This window comes from Phoenix dactylifera, chromosome 14 (assembly GCF_009389715.1).
Source record: "Phoenix dactylifera cultivar Barhee BC4 chromosome 14, palm_55x_up_171113_PBpolish2nd_filt_p, whole genome shotgun sequence".
In the NCBI taxonomy this organism is placed as follows: domain Eukaryota; kingdom Viridiplantae; phylum Streptophyta; class Magnoliopsida; order Arecales; family Arecaceae; genus Phoenix; species Phoenix dactylifera.
In genome coordinates, this window is record NC_052405.1 from 2,240,077 (window position 1) to 2,258,956 (window position 18,880).

At 41.5% G+C, this 18,880-nt stretch overlaps 2 protein-coding genes across 10 annotated transcripts; one reads left to right on the forward strand and one right to left on the reverse strand.

The window, feature by feature from the left end:
- Positions 1-7,098: 7,098 nt before the first annotated feature.
- On the forward strand, positions 7,099-8,822 carry LOC103714261 (B3 domain-containing protein Os11g0156000-like). Of its 2 annotated transcripts, XM_008801452.4 has the most exons (3): positions 7,099-7,984; positions 8,068-8,263; positions 8,369-8,822. In XM_008801452.4, the coding sequence occupies exons 1-2, from the start codon at positions 7,408-7,410 to the stop codon at positions 8,247-8,249; spliced, it is 759 nt and encodes a 252-aa protein (XP_008799674.1). In that variant the 5' UTR covers positions 7,099-7,407; the 3' UTR covers positions 8,250-8,263; positions 8,369-8,822. The 2 variants fall into 2 exon arrangements, with proteins under 2 accessions (XP_008799674.1, XP_038989212.1); XM_039133284.1 differs by having other exon boundaries at positions 8,068-8,542.
- A 1,091-nt stretch (positions 8,823-9,913) lies between these two features.
- On the reverse strand, positions 9,914-18,313 carry LOC103714260 (pentatricopeptide repeat-containing protein At5g04780, mitochondrial). 8 transcript variants are annotated; one of them, XR_005514665.1, is made up of 8 exons: positions 18,061-18,311; positions 17,320-17,384; positions 17,118-17,213; positions 16,921-17,007; positions 14,863-16,850; positions 14,626-14,734; positions 11,433-14,480; positions 9,914-11,099 (listed from the first exon to the last, which is right to left on the reverse strand). XR_005514665.1 is itself a non-coding variant. In XM_039133283.1 (6 exons), exon 6 carries the CDS (start codon positions 14,193-14,195, stop codon positions 12,255-12,257), a length of 1,941 nt encoding a protein of 646 aa, XP_038989211.1. In that variant the 5' UTR covers positions 14,196-14,480; positions 14,626-14,734; positions 14,863-17,007; positions 17,118-17,213; positions 17,320-17,384; positions 18,061-18,311; the 3' UTR covers positions 11,301-12,254. The 8 variants fall into 8 exon arrangements, 1 of the variants encoding a protein (XP_038989211.1); XR_005514663.1 differs by having other exon boundaries at positions 14,863-14,931; positions 18,061-18,310; XR_005514668.1 differs by having other exon boundaries at positions 11,433-14,474; positions 14,863-17,007; positions 18,061-18,313.
- Positions 18,314-18,880: the final 567 nt, after the last annotated feature.

Sequence of the window (18,880 nt, forward strand, 5' to 3'; positions counted from 1 at the left end):
GAGAGAACTTGCAGGACGTTTCTTTGGGACCACCCTATGAGCCAAAGAAACTACATTTATTGGCATGGGAAAAGATCACTCTCCCTAAAGCTGCCGGTGGATTAGGCATGACAAGAGATTGGCTTTAATGGGTAGGAATGCAGGGATTTTGGTAGTGCATCCATCCTCATTTGGGAGTAGAATGGTTGTGTCCAAATATCATTTTCCAGGAACTTGGCAAACTTTAATCTAAAGGGGTGATTTGCTATCTGGCGAGCTATTTTTCATGGCGCCACCCAATGTTGAGTAATTCTGATGGATTCTTGGAGATGGGCAGATGATCAGGGTATACAAGGATCCATGGATTTCTAATGATCCATTGTTTCAATGTCCAGCTAATATCAATATGGAAATACTTATTGATGACCTCCATGTTGCTGATCTTCTGACTGAGGACCGGACCTGGAATGCGAGCGCTGTTAGTGAATTGTTTTCCCCTGATTTTGGCACAAGGATTACTAGGATACCTATTTCTCAGGACATTTCAGTGACTGTTTGACATGGAGAAGTTAATTAGGATGAGGTAGGCATATGCTTGCGTTCATGGAGTACACCCTTCTTCTGATAACGCTTAATTTCAGTGGATTTTGAAGGTGCCAACTTCTCCTAGAGTTTCTTTGCTCGACAAGCGTGCATGGCAAGTTGTCTCGTAACTTGATCCCTGTGCAAACTACATCTCACAGTGGAGCAGATGATTCAGGTGTTAAATCAGCTAATAATAGAGCTAACTAATTTGTAACAACACGGACTTATACAAAAACGCTAGCTAGAAGATGTTATTTTAAATCTTTAGCTCTATATAAATGTCCAAAATCTTCTTAATGCATAACCGTTGTGGTACTAAATACGCACCCCCACGGTTTCTCATATATCATGAGGATCCGTATGGGCATATCTTTAAATTTTAGAAACTTATACAGGATCTAGAAATCCAAATAATATTTTGTAGCTGGTCTTTTTTGGCTGTGGCCTTTGAGATGTTATATCATTTTAAGTTTCTTTCGTATGATCAGCACACAAAGGAAACCTTTGCTCCATCTGTCATCTAGTCTTCTGGCATGCTGGATTCGTGCTGATGAGGAATGAACAAGGGCAGGTCCTCTATGCCTGCTTCAAAGGATTGACACCCACTTCTGTTTCATGCATGGAGTACCACTTCTCTGCTAAGTGAGTTCTGCTTGAGGATGACTCTCATATTGTGATTTGTAGGGATCAATCATGGGAAACAAGCTGGTAGTGCAGAACTTTCTGGTTTACCAGCCTATTCTACTGGACATATGGGACTTAATTGATAAGCTTGACTACTATGCTTCTCATACTTCCAGAGAGGGGAACGATGGCTCGCTAATTATGCTGCTGATAATGATGCATATTCTGCACGGATTGAATCCTTTCCTTCTTCTCTGTTTTCTTTGATTACTGGAGATTCTATGGGTGTTTCCTTCATAGCTGCAACTAGAGGCTTCGGCCACTCCTATAACCAAAAAAAAAAAAAAAGTACAATAGGATAGTGATGCAAATTGTTGATGGATTATTGCGCAAGTGGTTCGGATGTGGACCCTAAGCAAATCACAAGATGTTGGATGCAATAACCCACAGCACATGGAGAAAGTTTGCTTTCTCTCCCTCTCTTTTTGACTTTAGCTGGTGGAGATCCATCGAGGTTCTCAACTCGAAAAGAATCATAATTGGATTCTCTCTCTCTCTCTCTCTACTAAGGGAGGCAAAAGCCATCCAAAATTTTATTAAAAGAATTGGTATTTGCAGAGAATGTGAGTTACAGGAAGAAATTAAGTATAGAGTCTGTCAAAATGTACAAAACCCAAAAGAAGATATGAAGATATCAATCTGCAACTGTGTAGGAGTCAAAATTAACTGAAGTATCGGTTGTTAATAATTGGACTCATTAACACCACTATAAACGTGCAAGCCCAGCTAGATGCTTGAACTCTGTACTGAAGCATGCTAGGAGAAAATTAAATGGCCATTTTGATACTTCGCTAGCTAGGGCCATCAAGCTAGCATGAGAGCCCCGAAAGAGAGATCAAATTGGAGCGTGCAACCGATCAGCACGCATCGATGCAATTCCCATCTAATGGGTGACTAAGCAGGGTGGATTGTTTAGCAGTCTCCTTTGGTAAACACAATCCTTATGAGCCAATATGTTACTAAATGATTGTCTGATATAGCTGTTGAGCCAATTTGCTGACTCGCCTCCGACTTATAATTTGCATCATTATACCTTTCGACCGGTAAAATTCTATGTTACCAAGGATGACCAAGTTGAACCTCTCTAGCCAACTCATGGTAAAATCATGTAGCAATGTATTTACGATGCGAAAGGATGGTCTCATTCGACCCGAACCACCATTTGTCGAAATGAATGATGAACATGATGCTCGCCGCCTGACAGGTGGAATTACATCTTTTTTTTCCAAGAACCAATGATCGATCTAGCATGTGCTTCTAATAATTAATGAGAAAAAAAAGAGGCATGATATCTGCTGTGGGTCGGAGGCTTCTCTACTGCTACAGCTCAGTAGAATCAGTGGGCTACTTCATCATGGACCACTTATGTGATGCATGTTGCACATGTTCAAACGAGTTCCAAGAGTTGGAAGTATGCAGTTTTGCTGAGCCGGGAAGGTTGCAATGGGCCAGGGCTCTGGTCCATCTCATTTGATGGCCTCGGCTCTTGTCAGGCGTGGATCACTTCCCAAGGACAGAGTTGTAGGGACCAGGCCCGGAGCATGCGGCCTGACAACCACTCTCACAGGGCTGGCTGCTTCCTTCCAACCTCCCTCGGTGTAGACTCTGAACCGAGTACGGGGACATCAGGTGTCACCTGAGACCAACTGTTTCATAGCAGGGTTAGGTCCAATGGTTTCTGAACTGAGGCAAGTCCGATTCATGGACAGCCCCATAATGTGTCTTGAGGAGCCACAAATGTACAGTTGCTAGATTGAGACATCCAGTGCTGTAATCTAGGTGAGGTGAATGTAATTTTGCGACTTTCATGTCAAGCAAACATCCCACCCATGCATGACATGAATCATGGCAAGTCCAAGAAACAACAATCCCTTATACTCGATTTAACAGTAGCCAAGCGGCATATATGTCATTATGAGACTATTATTCAACCTTCTACTCGATGAAGTTGCAGCACGAGATTAGTGGTGGAGAAGGTTGATGCAAGGAGGAAGAGAGAACAAAGGAGCGGGAAGAAAGAAAGGTTGGAGGAACCGCACCAAGACGGAGGGCCAATGCCTCACAAATTTCCATCCAATCATGCGTCCCGATCTCCGAAAGAGCTGTACCTCCCCTGCCCAAAATGAGAAGTCCCTCTCTCTCTCTCTCTCTCTCTCGCTCTCTCGCTCTCTCTCAGACTGGAAGATAGAGTGGGGACCGACCTTGCATGCCTTACAATCACGTAAATGGCTGATGCAGGGATGGGTCCCACTGTCTGCGGGACGGCCGATCGACACGTGGAATCCGTACTGCGTGCAGATCCCTTTGGCCGTAGATTGGTGGGCTCCTCTTGGGGAAGGGAGAGGAGCACGCTTCCCCCTCTACGTGGCCCCCACCCAGAGTTATCTGAGTGGGGCTCGAACCACGCCATCACTCCCTCCACTGCGGCCTGGTTTGGCTGACAAGAAGACAAAGGCGCAGACGTAGGCTCTATACTCGCTGCCTCTCTCCACCTTTGGTTATTTAGTTCTCTTTTTTCAATTTTTTACGCTAGTACTTGGTAGGGTATATTAGTAATGACAATTACAGCAATATATTGCTGCTTGCTTAATACTATATTAGAAAAAGGTTATGTCATCACCACTACAAATTGATTATAATATTATACAAGTAGTTATGTGTTTATGTACATATATAATTCATGTTTTACCATTACAATGATCATTATGATGATGCTAAAAGAGGTTGTTGCTTAAAACCATGAGGTAGAAAAAGGAATACATAAAAAATATGGTAGCGATGTTGGAAAACGTGTGAGAATCGGTGCATACATTAGTTTTACTTTGTAAAGTTAATATGATTTTGTTCAATGAAAAATAGATCATATAAATTAGTTTACAATCAAGACTTGCTGATTGGTACATTTGTTCAGCACGTAGAATGCTTTTTCTTTTTTGAATAAATAATAGAAAAAAAATGATTCTCAACTTCCATATCAATTATCTTTATAGTTGATAAGAAACCATATTAGCACATGTTAACATAAAGAAATAGCTCTCCTTTGGATGTGCGCTATATTGAGAATGCTATCTTTTTGCTTCTGCAGTCTACTATTTTCTGTAACATTCAAGTATTCAATCAAGTAGTCCATTCCTATTTTTTTTTTTTTTTGGGGGGGGGGGGGGGGGGGGGGGGGGGGGGGATCGTTAAAAAAGATAAAACAAAAAAAATTTCAAGGAGATTTTCTAAGTTTTCAAGATCCCAATTCATTCTATCTAGCGGTACAGTTTAGCCAAGCCGAGTTGAGTAGTTAGAGACTCAAGCTTAACTCGATTCAAAATATTCAAACTTGAAACTCGACTCAAGATCGATCGAGCCTTGATATTCAAGCTCGAGCTCTATTCGATCAAAAAAAAAAAATGCTCAAAATCGACTCGGCTCGAATATCAACCGAACCATACTAGAGTTGAGTTCGAGCTCAAATTCGAACCTTGATCATAATTAAAAAATATGATTAAAACAAAATATAACATAATATTATTTTTATATTATATCTTTAAACAGATATACTCAACTAGTCTCGCAAGCCTTCGAACCAAGTATGTTGCTACTCGAGCTCGACCTGAGCTTAGTAATAATCAAATCGAGCCGAGCTCGGACAACTAGCGAGCTGCTCGGCTCATTAATTTGCACCTTTATTTTATAGATGCCCTTGATTCTTTCGTCTCTTCCGTCTTCTTAAAGAGAGTGGTTTAAGCACATGTGCTGCCATCCAAGTTTGTTGCATTATAATTGGATTGATAATTAAAGATGCAAGCAGCAGACGTATGAGCACCTTTTGACTGAACGGAATAAAGAGCAAGATGATACCTTGTCACTTTGTTGGTCTTTGATTGCTTCAACTTAAATTCATTCACATGTAGCTCATACAATCTCAATCAATACTTGATCACCAATTACTCTTCTATTAGTACAATTAATCAGACAGCAATTTACTTCTTCATCTGGGCCAAGCACTGACATAAGTTTTTTCTTGGAAGTATTTAAGAAACTAGATACGAGTGGACAATGAGAAACCACGGGGAAAAGATGCCTCAAGAATTCCTGTATGGATACCTGGCCTCACGGAGAAGATCCTAATGAGAAGAAAAGGATATTCTCATGCGTTTCCGTAATATAACGCCATATCAAACTCTCAGAAGATGCCCATTCATTCATGCGAATAGAAAATAGATAGGGATGGGAGTGGGGTTGCCAAAAAACCAAGTGGAGATAGGGGTTGATTTGTCCGGGGGTCTACAGGTGTGTTATGATGTGCGTCAATAAAGAAGGAGCTCGTGGGTTGCATGATGAGGGAGGGAAGAGGAGAGGAGAAGAGAGCGAGCACGCTCTCACACACGCACAGAGAACATCAGGATAGAGAAATGGGAGGGCTGCAAGGGATGTGAGGACTGGCTGTGTACACGACAGCAGCTAAAGGGACTTTGGACGCATCTTATCTCCTCGGGGTTGATGGAAATTGGTGAAGGGATCCTTGAAGGGCCCATCCGATCGATCCCACCTCCTCCTTATAAAAATAGTTGAGTTGGGTCCTCATCAGAGCCACAACCAATAATGCCTCAAGCCACGTGAGGAAATAGCTCCATTTCCCTTTCCTACAGCAAAATAACCCCTAAAATTTTCTTTCTTTCCTTTCAAATACAACAGCCCTTGATATATATTTTTTTTTGATGGAAAAGACGAGCCTTGATGTTAGGGTCTCCGAAAAGTTATCTTCTTAGGTAGCACTATATACAGTTAGAAATCCATAGTTGAGCATGCTCGGGGGCAAGAAGTCCTAGGAATAAAGCCCAAGAACAAACAGGGTATTAAGGTTGGCAAATAGTAAGTCATGGCCACAAAGAGTTAAAACATTAAAACAAAGCCTGACTTTTGCATCCACCTTATGATTGCGACACCAAAGTTCACAATGCTCAAAAACAAGGGTTAGAGTCGGATGGAAGCTGCTTACATTTGGTCAAGATCAATCTATACGTTGCTCGAGTTCTTTCTTGATACGGTGTTGCTTGAGTTGGTTTCGCACATAGATTTCAGTTCATGAAACATAATGAATTGTTTCGAGTAACCGACAGAATCAACAGAATCTAAGCATATACCCTATCTGAAGTGCAGTAGGGTGTGGAGGATCTGAGTTGGTTCTAGCCAGTCAGAACCATTACTTTGTTGCTTCTAAGCGCAGTTACGAATTCCTACCAAAAGGGTGAAATTGAACAGAGAGCAAATCCAGCAGAACTCAATGCATATTTGGAATGTTTTGAAGTCAGTGAGATGGACGCAAGCACCCACATGCAGGATTCTGCTAAGATAAGACTCTCTTGATTGGTAGCATTCAATGCGAGGACGCATGCGGGTGGTTCGCGCATCCAGATCGATCTCCAGATGTGAGTGAGTTGATGCCTTCCAATACTACAGTGAAATTCTTAAAACACCTAATGAAGAGAAGCATCAGAATACTGCTGTAGGGATGATATATATCTGTCGCAGCAGAACTTGCACCGATCTTCAGACAAATGATGTCTTCCAATACAGAAGATAACCTGACTCCTCTGAGCCAGATGCACCAGTTAAAATGCCTGTAGACAGCCCAACAACCAACATGGAATCTATTGCCTGGTCTTCTCCCCCTGGATGGCTGTGATGAGGCCAAACACCATGGTAGCACTCACTACTTTTAAGTACCACCACCTGATCGTTCCTCATCAACTTACTAAAATATAGTAACTTTAGGAACTTTGAACCTTTGATTCTTCCTGTCCACCCAAGTTTAAAAAATATGCAACTAAAAGCCCCCCCTCACATGTTCATATTAATTGAACCAGGCGCCCCATTCTCTCTCTCTTTCTCTGTCTCTCTTTCTCTCTCTCATACAGTAATATATGAACAACCAAATAAAAATCTAGCTAGCTAGTTCTTTGGCATTTTCTCCTAACCCTACATTGAAATTTCTCTTGACATGTTATAAATGCATAGCAATAATATCTACATGCTTCTCAACACCGGCAGCATCATCACCACCATCTCCAACGCCAACTTTCCACCACCCTCCTTTTCTCTTCCTTTCTACTCTCTTCCATTCTCTTCCCTCCCTCACAAGACTCGACTCCATTCCTCAAGTCGTAAATGCCCACAAACCCTGTAAGCTACCATCCTCCACGAGCTTGGTCTTGGGAGTCACCCATGAATCCTCACCACCACGACCAAGTAGAGCAGGAGGAAGCCCAGGATGAGAGGGAGCTCATGTTCGAGAAGCCCCTCACCCCGAGCGATGTAGGCAAGCTCAACAGGCTAGTCATTCCCAAACAGCACGCCGAGAAGTACTTCCCCCTCGATGGGGACTCGGGCGAGAAGGGCCTGCTTCTGAGCTTCGAGGACGAATCGGGCAAGTCATGGCGGTTCCGCTACTCCTACTGGACCAGCAGCCAGAGCTATGTACTCACCAAGGGCTGGAGCCGCTTCGTGAAGGAGAAACAGCTTGACGCCGGCGACGTGGTTCTCTTCGAGCGCCTGCGGGCTGGCGGTGACCGCCTCTACATCGGTTGCCGGCGCCGCGGTGCTCCCGAGGCCACGCCGGCCCGCGCCGTGATCAGGCCCAATGCTGCACTACCCTGGAGTCCAGCGTACTACACCACAGCGGCGACTTCCTACTTGTACGTTAGCTCAGTGCAGGCAGTGCAGCAGGACTGTCTTCTTCATGCAGGTAGATTCGGTGAGAAATTTAAGTATCATGACTGAATTAAAGAACAAGGAACTCATGAATCCTGTCCAATTAATTGTACGTAGGTGATCAAGTGGAGGAAGAAGTCCAGAAAGCCGCCCCATCACCGGCACCGGCCAACTCGAAGCGGCTGAGATTGTTTGGCGTGAATTTGGACTGCGGACCGGACCGGCCGGAGCCACAGCCGGTGCAACCGGCACCATGGTTCATGGGCCAGAGCCCCGATGCCTCCAGCTCCCAACTATAGTAGACCAGAACTTGGTTCGCACTATGTCTAGAATTAAGCAAAGTGAAGGCGACCATCTCTTTTGTTTAAGGTGATGCGTCGCATTATTCTAGCTTAATGGTTTGGTTGTTACATTACAGGATGGGCTCTCAGTCTCAGATGCAAGCCAAAAAAATGTTGGTGGAAGGAGATGAATTCGGTGGAGAGAGAGAGAGAGGAGATCTGAGGCCATGTTCTCAAATCCCACCCACCAACGCATCCTCTACCAGGGGTGCTTTGATTGACTTGTGATGGAACCGCAGGAAGGGATGGAAGAGAAAAGAAGAGCTGGGAGGAAAAAAACAAAGGAGGGATGGGAGGGCGTGGAAAAGAAATCCCTGGTTTTCCGGGCAATCTCCACTCCCTTTTTATTTTCTTTCAGAAATTCCACTGTACGGCCCCTGTCGGGGGATGGGGCAAGGTCTCAGGAAACATCAGCTTGAAAAGCAGTAGATCTGAGGTGGGGCCCGATAACACGACCCACGCCAACTCTTTCTTAACTTGTAATATTTTTGAAGGGGCAAAAAAAAAGGAAATCCAATGAGATTTTTGTTCTATTTTTCCTTGTTATTTTCCTTTTTTTCTGTTGATCTTTGATGGCCTCCGTGAAGTGAACAGTGCTGTAATGAGGTGGGTTCTGGTACATGGATACAGTGAAAGATCATAATAATGAAAGAAAGAAATATCATGGTGGGGTGGCGCATGCAAGAATGAGAGAAAAGACATCTGCGGATTTCCATGTCCTTCGCTTTTATTTCTATATTCATGGTTTTGCCTCCTCCTCCTGGTTCCTTTGGAAGAGAAGTCTAGTTTCAAGTTGCAAGTGAGCTCGCACTCCAAATAGGATGGGAGAAACTTGCTTTGGCCATTGGCTCGGAGACAGGTTTGGGCAGAGAGGGCCACAGTTTTGAAGCAGAATAAGCTAGATTCTCAATAGTTGAGACTTCAGACCTAAGCTCTGGAGACCTGTCTCCTCTGAAAATTCAGTAATATTGTCCCCACTAACAGCTAGGTTTCAAATTTACACAGGGAAGACCTATAGAAATGACCGAGTAGAGTGAAAATTGTGGGCTAAAGAGCTCTAAAGCGAGAGGTTTACTCTAATGAAACCAACATGTACCACCATAAAGAAAGGGCTACGTGGGTGGACTAGAGCGAAAGCTCTCAAGATCTATGGCGGTCTAGATTAATTAAGGACCAAGCTTTACATGTCGGATAGATGCATTTGGAGTATTAATTTGGGCCGCAACAGTGTGGCAGTAAAGATAGGAAGCTGAGAAAGAAACGAAAAGATGCCGCCTCACCATTTCGAAGGGAGGTCTCTCTGCAATTCATTATTCATAACAAAATGGTGCAAGGATGATCGAGTTTGCCAGATGATCGCCCGAACCGTATCGAAAGAAAGATTTCCTGTCCGCTAATGAAACAAGGATCCATGCGCCGCCGTATTATTTTACTTGCGATACTTAAACACGTAATCAAAGGGCACAAACCTAACACATCGATACCTGAGCTAGAAGATTAGCATATCCTTGTATGGCCTCCCATCAAAGGTGGTTCAGCAACTTTGAGGAGAGAAGTCTGCTGATCTCTGTCTACAAAATCAAGTGTTTCAATGTTGTTCCGCACCAGCTAATTGTGCTTCATCTTTCTTTCTTGCAATCAACCATTAAGCGGTCGGTCTCTGCCTTCTTTTTTGCCTGCTGCGGCAGCCTTCGGGTAGTATCTTTCTGAAGCTTTCTTTCGTTTACATCGTCTCTATTTTTGGCTTTCATGTAATAAAGGCCGGGTGGCACTTCTCTAGGCCTTCTTTATCATCAAACACACACACACACACATAAAATAACTAATGCACTGGCTACTGAGGATAAGGATTATGTCCATTGGCACCAAACTCTGTCCTGATGGAATGAGTTGTTAAACGGCAACAATAACTACTAATCCCCATGCACCTCACACAGAGGGCATCTCCTGCCATTGGAAGTGAAAGGGAGAGCACCTAAGGATACCGTTTGGATGACAAATATGACACTGACGCGACCAAGAGCGCACAGTGGGAGGGATCACAGCAAAGATAGACCTGCCACTGAAGATGATGATGCCTCAAATGATACACCCACCAATCGCCGTGGCAACGAATTCACTGGGCCCTGCAGGATGCTCATTATGATATGCCCCGTCCGCATCTTTTCTTCGAGAAGTCGCTGCCTTCATCAACCCCACCTGCAAGCGTGGTCCACCCAAAATGGCTGACCTGATGACAGTTCATCTTTTTCTTCAGCAGACCTCAAGTGAGTCATTCCACCTTTCCATGTCCCTGCAAAGTTCTGAGGCCCACAGCTTTTCGTATTTCACAGCGGTGCATCCTGAGAAGGAAATTTACTAGCAGAGAAAGTGGAACATGAAGTGAAGCCAGAGATCCATTATTATCAGACAGTGAAAGCTGGGAGAAATTCTTCATGCTGGTTTAGCCTGATGCATGAAATCTATGAATGGAACAGCAAACGGCCACACTCTTCCCGGATGATGAGTTTCATTTCATGTTTCAGTTTGGACCAGTTGAGCTGTATCCTTTGATTGGGAAAATTCTGATTTATGGAGGTGGGGGTGCGAGCAGGACGGTGCGATCCACCTGTCTGCATTCTACTCGTGCGACCGCTACCCATCCACCGGTGAGTGGACGGCAGCGATCAGCATGAGAAGAGGTGGATGGTGGACCACCGAGGCATGTGGCACTGTCCATGAAACAGCATCATCAATTCTGACTGGCAAGGGACTCAAGACCAGTACTTGGGTGTTGATAGCATTTTGATGATCATTGGAATCCAATGGCTAGCGAGACCAAAAACAAAATGCAATCAGTATCTGTATCGACATGAGCAGGAGGGGGAAAAAAATCAAGTTTAACGAATGTCGAACACCTTGGTTGGAATAAACATGTCGAGATAAATAACTAGGATTCTTTCGGAGATTAAGCTTTATATCGGATTAGGCAATAGAATAATGAACTTGAGTGAAGAGCAAAAACTGAGAAACAGAGTGAACCGACTATTCTTATTCTTGTATAACATTGTAGTTTAGGACGATCACATATTATAATATAAAGCATTTAAAAGGGATAGAGAGGACAGAAAAGGTAATCAGAATATCAAATTGTCTGCTTACCACTCAGCAGGTATGTAAGTTCGCAAAACCAACCCACCACTTTGCAACTTTTCAGTTGTTTATTTAAGCCAAACTTTGATAAAGATGGCGTAGCTGAATTTAAGATCAACAGGGGCAAACTTGAGCAAAGGGCAGGTCATATGTCCCTCATCATTGCATGACCAACTTTTCTCCTTAGCTTGCTATAGGATATGTGGCAGTTGGAATCTTGTCCCTTATTCAGATGCAGTATATTCTGCAATTAAAACAGGAGCAGAATGCTCGAAATGATATGCACCAATATAAGATAGATACGATATTCTGGATATAGTTTTGCTGTACGAATACTCAAACAGCATGTTCCTGCTCCGATTCCCAGTCTTCAGCACCACACTCTACCAAAATCACTCAAGAACCCATCTGTAAACATGCTTTGATATGCTCCTGGAGAGGCACTAATAGGCTATGCAAGATAGCTTGAGTGTAGAGACCACACGACCTGCCTCTCAGCTGCTGAACGATAACCTTATCAATCGAACAATTTCAGCATGGTCCGGTGACATAATTATCCAGAGGCATGAGTAATATTATCGAAAAAGAAATGATCATTCTTCACACCAGATATCCCACAGGAATATACCAATAAAATGGTGAATCTCTTCGGTCTCTCACTGATGCATAAGATAAAACCATCAGTGGACTTGTCGAACCATATCTCAGGAGAAATGAGCGAGGTGGCTCATGTACATGGAGGAGGATATGACAAAAAAGTGACATCAGAATCCAGCTGATAGTCCCCCCCCCCCCCCCCCAAAAAAAAAAAAAAAAAAAGATGTTTCAGTATCACCAGAAGTCCCTGCAGGAACAAATCCCATCCTTAAAATGATGAAACCGATTAGTATCTCTGACAATGATTTCCCTACCAGTGATCCTTGAGGCTAATTTAATAAAAGAATGGCAGTCTCTGCAGATTCTAAGGTTCTTGTTTATCCTGATCGGCATTCCAGGAGGCAAGCTAATGAGTCCGAAAGCAAGTGCCAACTTCTCACTGTGGTGCTTCAACAGCTCCTCCTTTTGTTCTTCCCCTACATCATGAAGATCACATTGAGTCTCGGCTTTATAAGACAACTTCTTCAGCTCATTCCCAATATCTTCCAATTTAGCATAGATCTCGGTGGTTCTGGCATGGTTACTCCCCCCGACAACAAAAATGTGGACCTTGCCCTTCACTTCTATCCAACTCTTCCCAATCTCCTTTTTTGCACCGCTATCTTTCAAAAGCTTCCTTGCCATTGAAACATCTCCCCATTTTTTATTCGTGGCATATATATTTGAAAGCAAAACATGATTTCCTGCATTATTAGGTTCAAGCTCAAAAAGATGCTCAGCTGCAGTTTTAGCCAATTTGAGATTGCCATGGATCCTGCATGAACTGAGCAGAGATCCCCACATCGAAGCAGTAGCCTTAAATGGCATTTTCTGAATTAATTCCCAAGCTTCATCAATGTGCCCAGCCCGGCCAAGAGCGTCGACCATGCAAGAATAGTGAAGGACATTGGGCTGCACATAGTTATCTCTCATCAATAGATCAAAATAATGATGACCCTTTTCAATTAAACCAGCATGACCACATGCAGATAGCACCGAGATGTAGGTAACCTCATTCGGATGCATTCCCAGCTGCTGCATCTTCTCAAAAAGAATCATGGCTTCATGGAACCGAGCATGCTTGGAAAATCCGGCGATCATGGCATTCCACAACACAATGTTTCTGTCTTCCATATATGCAAAAACTAAGTAAGCCTCCTCTACACATCCACACCGGGAGTAGACATCAATAAGAGCGGTGGACACAAAGACATCAGTACTTAGACCACTTCTTATCAAAATTGCATGTAACTGTATCCCTTCAATTGTTGCTGCTAGGCTTGCACAGGCACTAAGAATAGCAGACATTGTATACTGTGTCAACTCCACTCCGATCTGCTGCGCTTTTTGGAATAACCTCAACGCCTCCTCATGAAGATCATTTTGCACGTAACCTGCAACCATTGAACTCCATGTGACCGGCGACTTTTCTGGCATTTTTTCGAAAACCCGGCATGCATCATTGATCATATTACATTTTGCATAGACATCAAGAACTGCAGTTCCAACGAACACATTGGAATCCATTGCAGTCTTAAGCGCCAAAGCATGCAATTGTTTGCTCTCAGTAACAGCACATCTGGAAGCACATGCACAGAGGACACTGGATAGAGTAAATTCGCTCAGCATCGTCCCTTCTCGATGCATCTGCAAGAAAAGCTTCAGCGCCTCTCTGTCCTCTCCATAATGGGTATGTCCAGCAATCATGGTATTCCACGAAACTATACTTCGGACAGGCATCCTATCAAACACACAACGAGCGGATCCAATATGGCCACATTTGGAGTACAGGTTGATCAGGATGTTACATGTCAGGATATCAGTGAGCTGACCAGCCTGAATAGCTAAGCCATGGCAGCTCCTCCCTAACACAATTAAATTTTTCTTTGCACAGAGATGAAGGAGATCTTGCAATCCCAATACATTGATGGTGTTAGTGTTAACCCAGACAAGCTTTCTTCCTTTATGTGAGGGTTCAAAAGCAGCATCACCATAACTGAGTGCACCACCAAAATTATAACTGATACCACAAAACTTCCTGTATGTGTAAATCAACATTTTCATACTCCGATTTACATGAAAATTGTACTTAAAGAAGCCCTGATAAGTAATTTTTGTCTTTATGAATATTGTCATAATGAATAACAAGAGCAAATTACTTGATGACTCCCACTATGATACATTTGTTGCTGGATGCCCTGGCTTTTTTGGAATGACATGTACAAAAGTTAATAGAGATACCGAATTTATTTATATCAATATCATCTCGCTGTTGAGACATAGCATCTTCCATTTCCTCCATGAGTTATTCTATTTCTCCCTGATAAACTTGTAGGTGGCATTTGACTGTATCTTGTATAGGCAGTGGAAAGAGCCACAGGTGCCCACTGCGAAAAAGGCCTCCACATCTCCACTCTATAGCTTGATATCATCAATATTTTTGCATTGAATGCACAAAATGGAATTGTCAAACTCGAGCATAGAAAATAGCAAATTATTTATTATGTACAACCAAGTAACAGGGATGGAGAATAAGTATACAAACAAAATATTAGATTGCACTTACAAGGAAAGGATATTCTTGAAATTACAAGAAATTTCATGTTTGTTTCCTGCGAGTAGGTTCGTCACTGACCATGTGCCATTGAATGGGCATGCCATAGTATCAAATCATCCTATACATTAGGACAATGGCAGCATAAGAAAAAGGTTGGTGTAAATGCATGATCACTTCATACGCTACTTGAATCAGTGAATGGTAGAAGAAATGGTAATTTAAGTGATGCATAACTAAGATGCTGACCAGATGAATTACAGTAATCTAAATCTGGCATGGGACAATGCCATTGCATGTGACTGAGCGCTTCACCACCTACATGACCAAACAAATCCATACAAATGTGCAAATTAGATGTCTATGATTCGCAAAAAAATGTGGTCATGCCTATAAATAGAAGAAAGCGGGTTAATTTTTTGATGTGGTGCCTCTTTTCTTCTTTTATTTGAAAAAAGATAGTGTGTGCCTCTTATTAAAGGACTAAAAGGGGAAAATCATAAGATACTGGTGTAGAAATTTCAAATAAAATTACTAAGAGAACTGAGAAATATTAGAATTTTGCAAGAGGATCTTTCCAAGCATTTGCATCTCCACAGAACATTAGCAAGAAAATTAACTAGAAAAGAGAGTAAAAGATACAGTAATAGCAATTGGATCGTATATGCCATGAAATTTGCATGAAAGAACATTTATCAACTTAATACCATCCCAGCCTTCTTAGTATAAGGAACGATGTAGTCATGAATAATATGATCATTGGTATCTGAACCAGTCCTTCAAGATTTGAATTTATCCCTACATAGCTAGAAAAATTATTGTTCAAATTTTTCCGGTAATTATGTATGCATCTTTAGAAGTAGCATTTTTATACAGGGATTGCCAGACTGAATCATGTAAGTCTAAATATTTTGCTCAAGCAAGGCAAGTGTGTGATTGCATTCTAAAAGAGAGATATCTTAACCAAGGGGATCCAGAATCCTCTTTTCCGGTGCTTGTTACCGAGGCACTGCATATAATTCCTAGCAGTGAAAAGAGGTTTATATTTGAGACAGGTATTCTTTTCTTCTTTTTTCCCAGTCCAATCATTTTCTAGATGGTAAGAGCTTTGTCTGGCTTCTTCTCATATGATGTGACCATCTTGATTCAAATTCATTGAACTTTCTCCCAATCATTTATAAATTCCAGACTTTGTGCCCAATACAATGGAAGTATTCTGATTTTTGACTGGCAGCTCCCTGATGCATCATCTTCTTTTGCAAGGACTGAAGGACATACTTTGTTTCCTTATTCTGAGTTACTGCTATTCCTGTAATATGGACCATAGCAATTGTAATTATACAACTCTTTCAACATCCGTAAGCATTCTTAAATCATGTGATATTTGAGCTCCGGTTGTCATACTTGACAGACTTTTAATCATGTTGATATGACTTTAAGCTTGAGATTGTATAAAGGGTAGTCTAGTTATAATAGGACAAACTTTGTTATACAAATGCACCAGGGGAAGATGATCTTTCTGCCTCAGCAAACATTATAATCCTTTTAATCTGGACATACTCATCAGATCAAAACCACTTACCCATGGGAACTTTGTCAAAGAACAATCTAATAGCTCTATATTGTTAACAAAATTCAAACATTTCCCATACTACCATCCTTACAATAAAATCAGACTTCAGCAGGGTTTCCAGAAAGACTTTGTTCACCACAATATTGCCAAGCTGTAGAGACATTTGGAAAACAATTATTTTTTTCAGGTAGAAAAGTTATTTTTCTTTCCTACGCAAGATGTCAAAGCCTAATATCAAACCTTATCTTTCTGACTGTAATCTTTTTTGGATCTTTGCTAAACCGCTCTCCTCTATTACCACCCACAGAGATTTGCTAAACCGCTCTCCTCTATTACCGCCCACAGAGCTTTAGCTTTTAATGTGCCAGTCTTCTTTTTTTTTCCTTTTTTTTTTTGGGGGGGGGGGGGGGGGGGGGTTAAAAAGAAATAGCAATCCGCCAGTTCTTCACTATTCTACTGACTTCGCAAACACTGTACTCTCCATAGCTAATGTGATGGAAGACCAAGTTTTGAATCAGCTGCTCGCTTCACTCAGTTTATGTCTTCTATTAAAGGCAACTCCTTACTCCTAAGCTTCAATTAAGGAACTTATTTCCACCTTTCCTTGCTTATTATCAAAATCATTTGATCCTTGTCAATTCAGCAGATTGTGCAGCAATGCAACCTAAAGTCTCAAATTAGTGCATCCTTAGATGTAGTTGAAGTAACAAAGTCAGGCATCATTAATCACTGACCTTTAAGTCTGACCAATTCTCAATCAGATTGGTCCCAAGATCTAAATTATGAACTTTTATGTTCCGTGCCAACTCAGCAGGCAGAGCCTGGGAAATGAAGCAAGACATGGTTACAAGTGACAGAGACTAGCTAGGACTAGGTCAAAAAAATAAAGCTGTGACAACAATTACATGTATTTTATGCAGGTAAAACATACTGTAATCTTGTTTTGAGCAAATCTGATTGACTTCAAAACCACCCATGACGTGAGGGAAGATCCAATTTCTTGAATTTGACAATGGGAGAGAGAAAGCTGAAATGAGATGTAAGTTAGAAAAGCTGTAGCAACTTCTGATATAAATGATCATAGTTGCGAAAAAAATGAAAGAATTAAAACCATATCAATATTTAAATCTTACCTTTGTGATAGATGCCAATTTCATCAAAGAGTCACCAATCTCATGAATTGGATTTCGTGAAAGAACTGAAGAGAAAAGATTTAGGAAGAAAGAAAATAAATATTGCCATTTTTTAAAAAGCATTTCTCATCAATGCCCAATATACTGAGTTGGTATTTGTTGACCAAGAGTATGCAATAGAACAGCTAAAAGTTAAAAGGAGGATATCGAAATTATAATGAGAATTGTACATAATGCATTACATCTAAAGCAGTCCAAAAAGAATCAGAACACTATGAGAAGTCTAATGCGAATTTAACATTTTAATATATCCTTGGATCTAACTGAAGAAAAATAATCAAAGCTTATTATTAAAAATATAAATAATCAAAATTGCATTAAAAAACAATCAATTTCTGCACTATTGAAGTTAAATTCCCATAGTGAAATGCATGAACCTCAATCTAAAACTGCAAAAAAATTCAAGAGAATATGGAATCCCGTAACATCATTAGGATGTCAGAACTACTCGTTCGACAATTGTTGTTTTATAATCCGAAGACATTAATTTACAAACTAAGAACAATAAATTCATCAATCCAGCGAAGTTCCCATCCATTTCCCGAAATAGATAGCATAAATTCCACCACAACAGAGAAAGTATCAATTTATCTTCACCAAATTACCACCTTTATCGTTTCCATTGAAAAACAATTCCATTAAGTAACAAAATTTAGATCGAGTAGAGCTCAAAAATCCCACCATAGAAGGACCGTAAGCGCAGAGTATCCGTCTCGAAGCGGCGGATGATCCCGCCAGCCTGCATCCGACGCACCTTGCCAGCGAGGGCATAGAGCAAGAGGCAAGGAGAGAAACGCCCAAATCTCCCCTCGATCTCTTCTTCTCTTCCTTCGAGATGGTCGGAAATGGGAAAACCTAGAGGACCGGGGACGAGGACGAGAGCAGAGGACGGGGGGCCAAAGTCGGACTGAGATATAATACTATCATTGTTTATGACCTTTTCTAAAATAATACCAACCATCAATTTTTTAAGCTAGTCTCGTCATGTTGGTTGCAGGTTCTAGATCAAAAGTTGAAAAAAATTATTACAAATGACTTTCTATTTATAGTATATATTTCCGTTATGTGGCTTAACTAAGTTTGACTGAGTCCCTGCAGGCCGCATGATTCAAATTTAAGGAAGAATCTATTACATATTAACCCCTGTCATAAATAAATATTGTGTGGAAGTTACAGTGTTAAGTTTGGATATTTCCGGCAACTGGGCTGCCGGAACTAATTTGACCTAGTCCGAGCAGGCATGAGGGGACAAATTCAAAGTTAACAAATAGATTTGATATCAACATTGATATCAAATCTTTTGTTATGTTATGCTGAAATATGAGTATTTATTGCATATACCTAAATAAATATAAAAAATTCATGAGAATCAAAGATTCATATCAAGTTTTGATTCTTTACTGAGTTGGATGCATGCCTAAAGGTTAATGGATGGTCAACATGTATCTTTAAGGAGATATCTCATCCGGACCCATTACTTTCTTCTTATTCTTTTCATGTT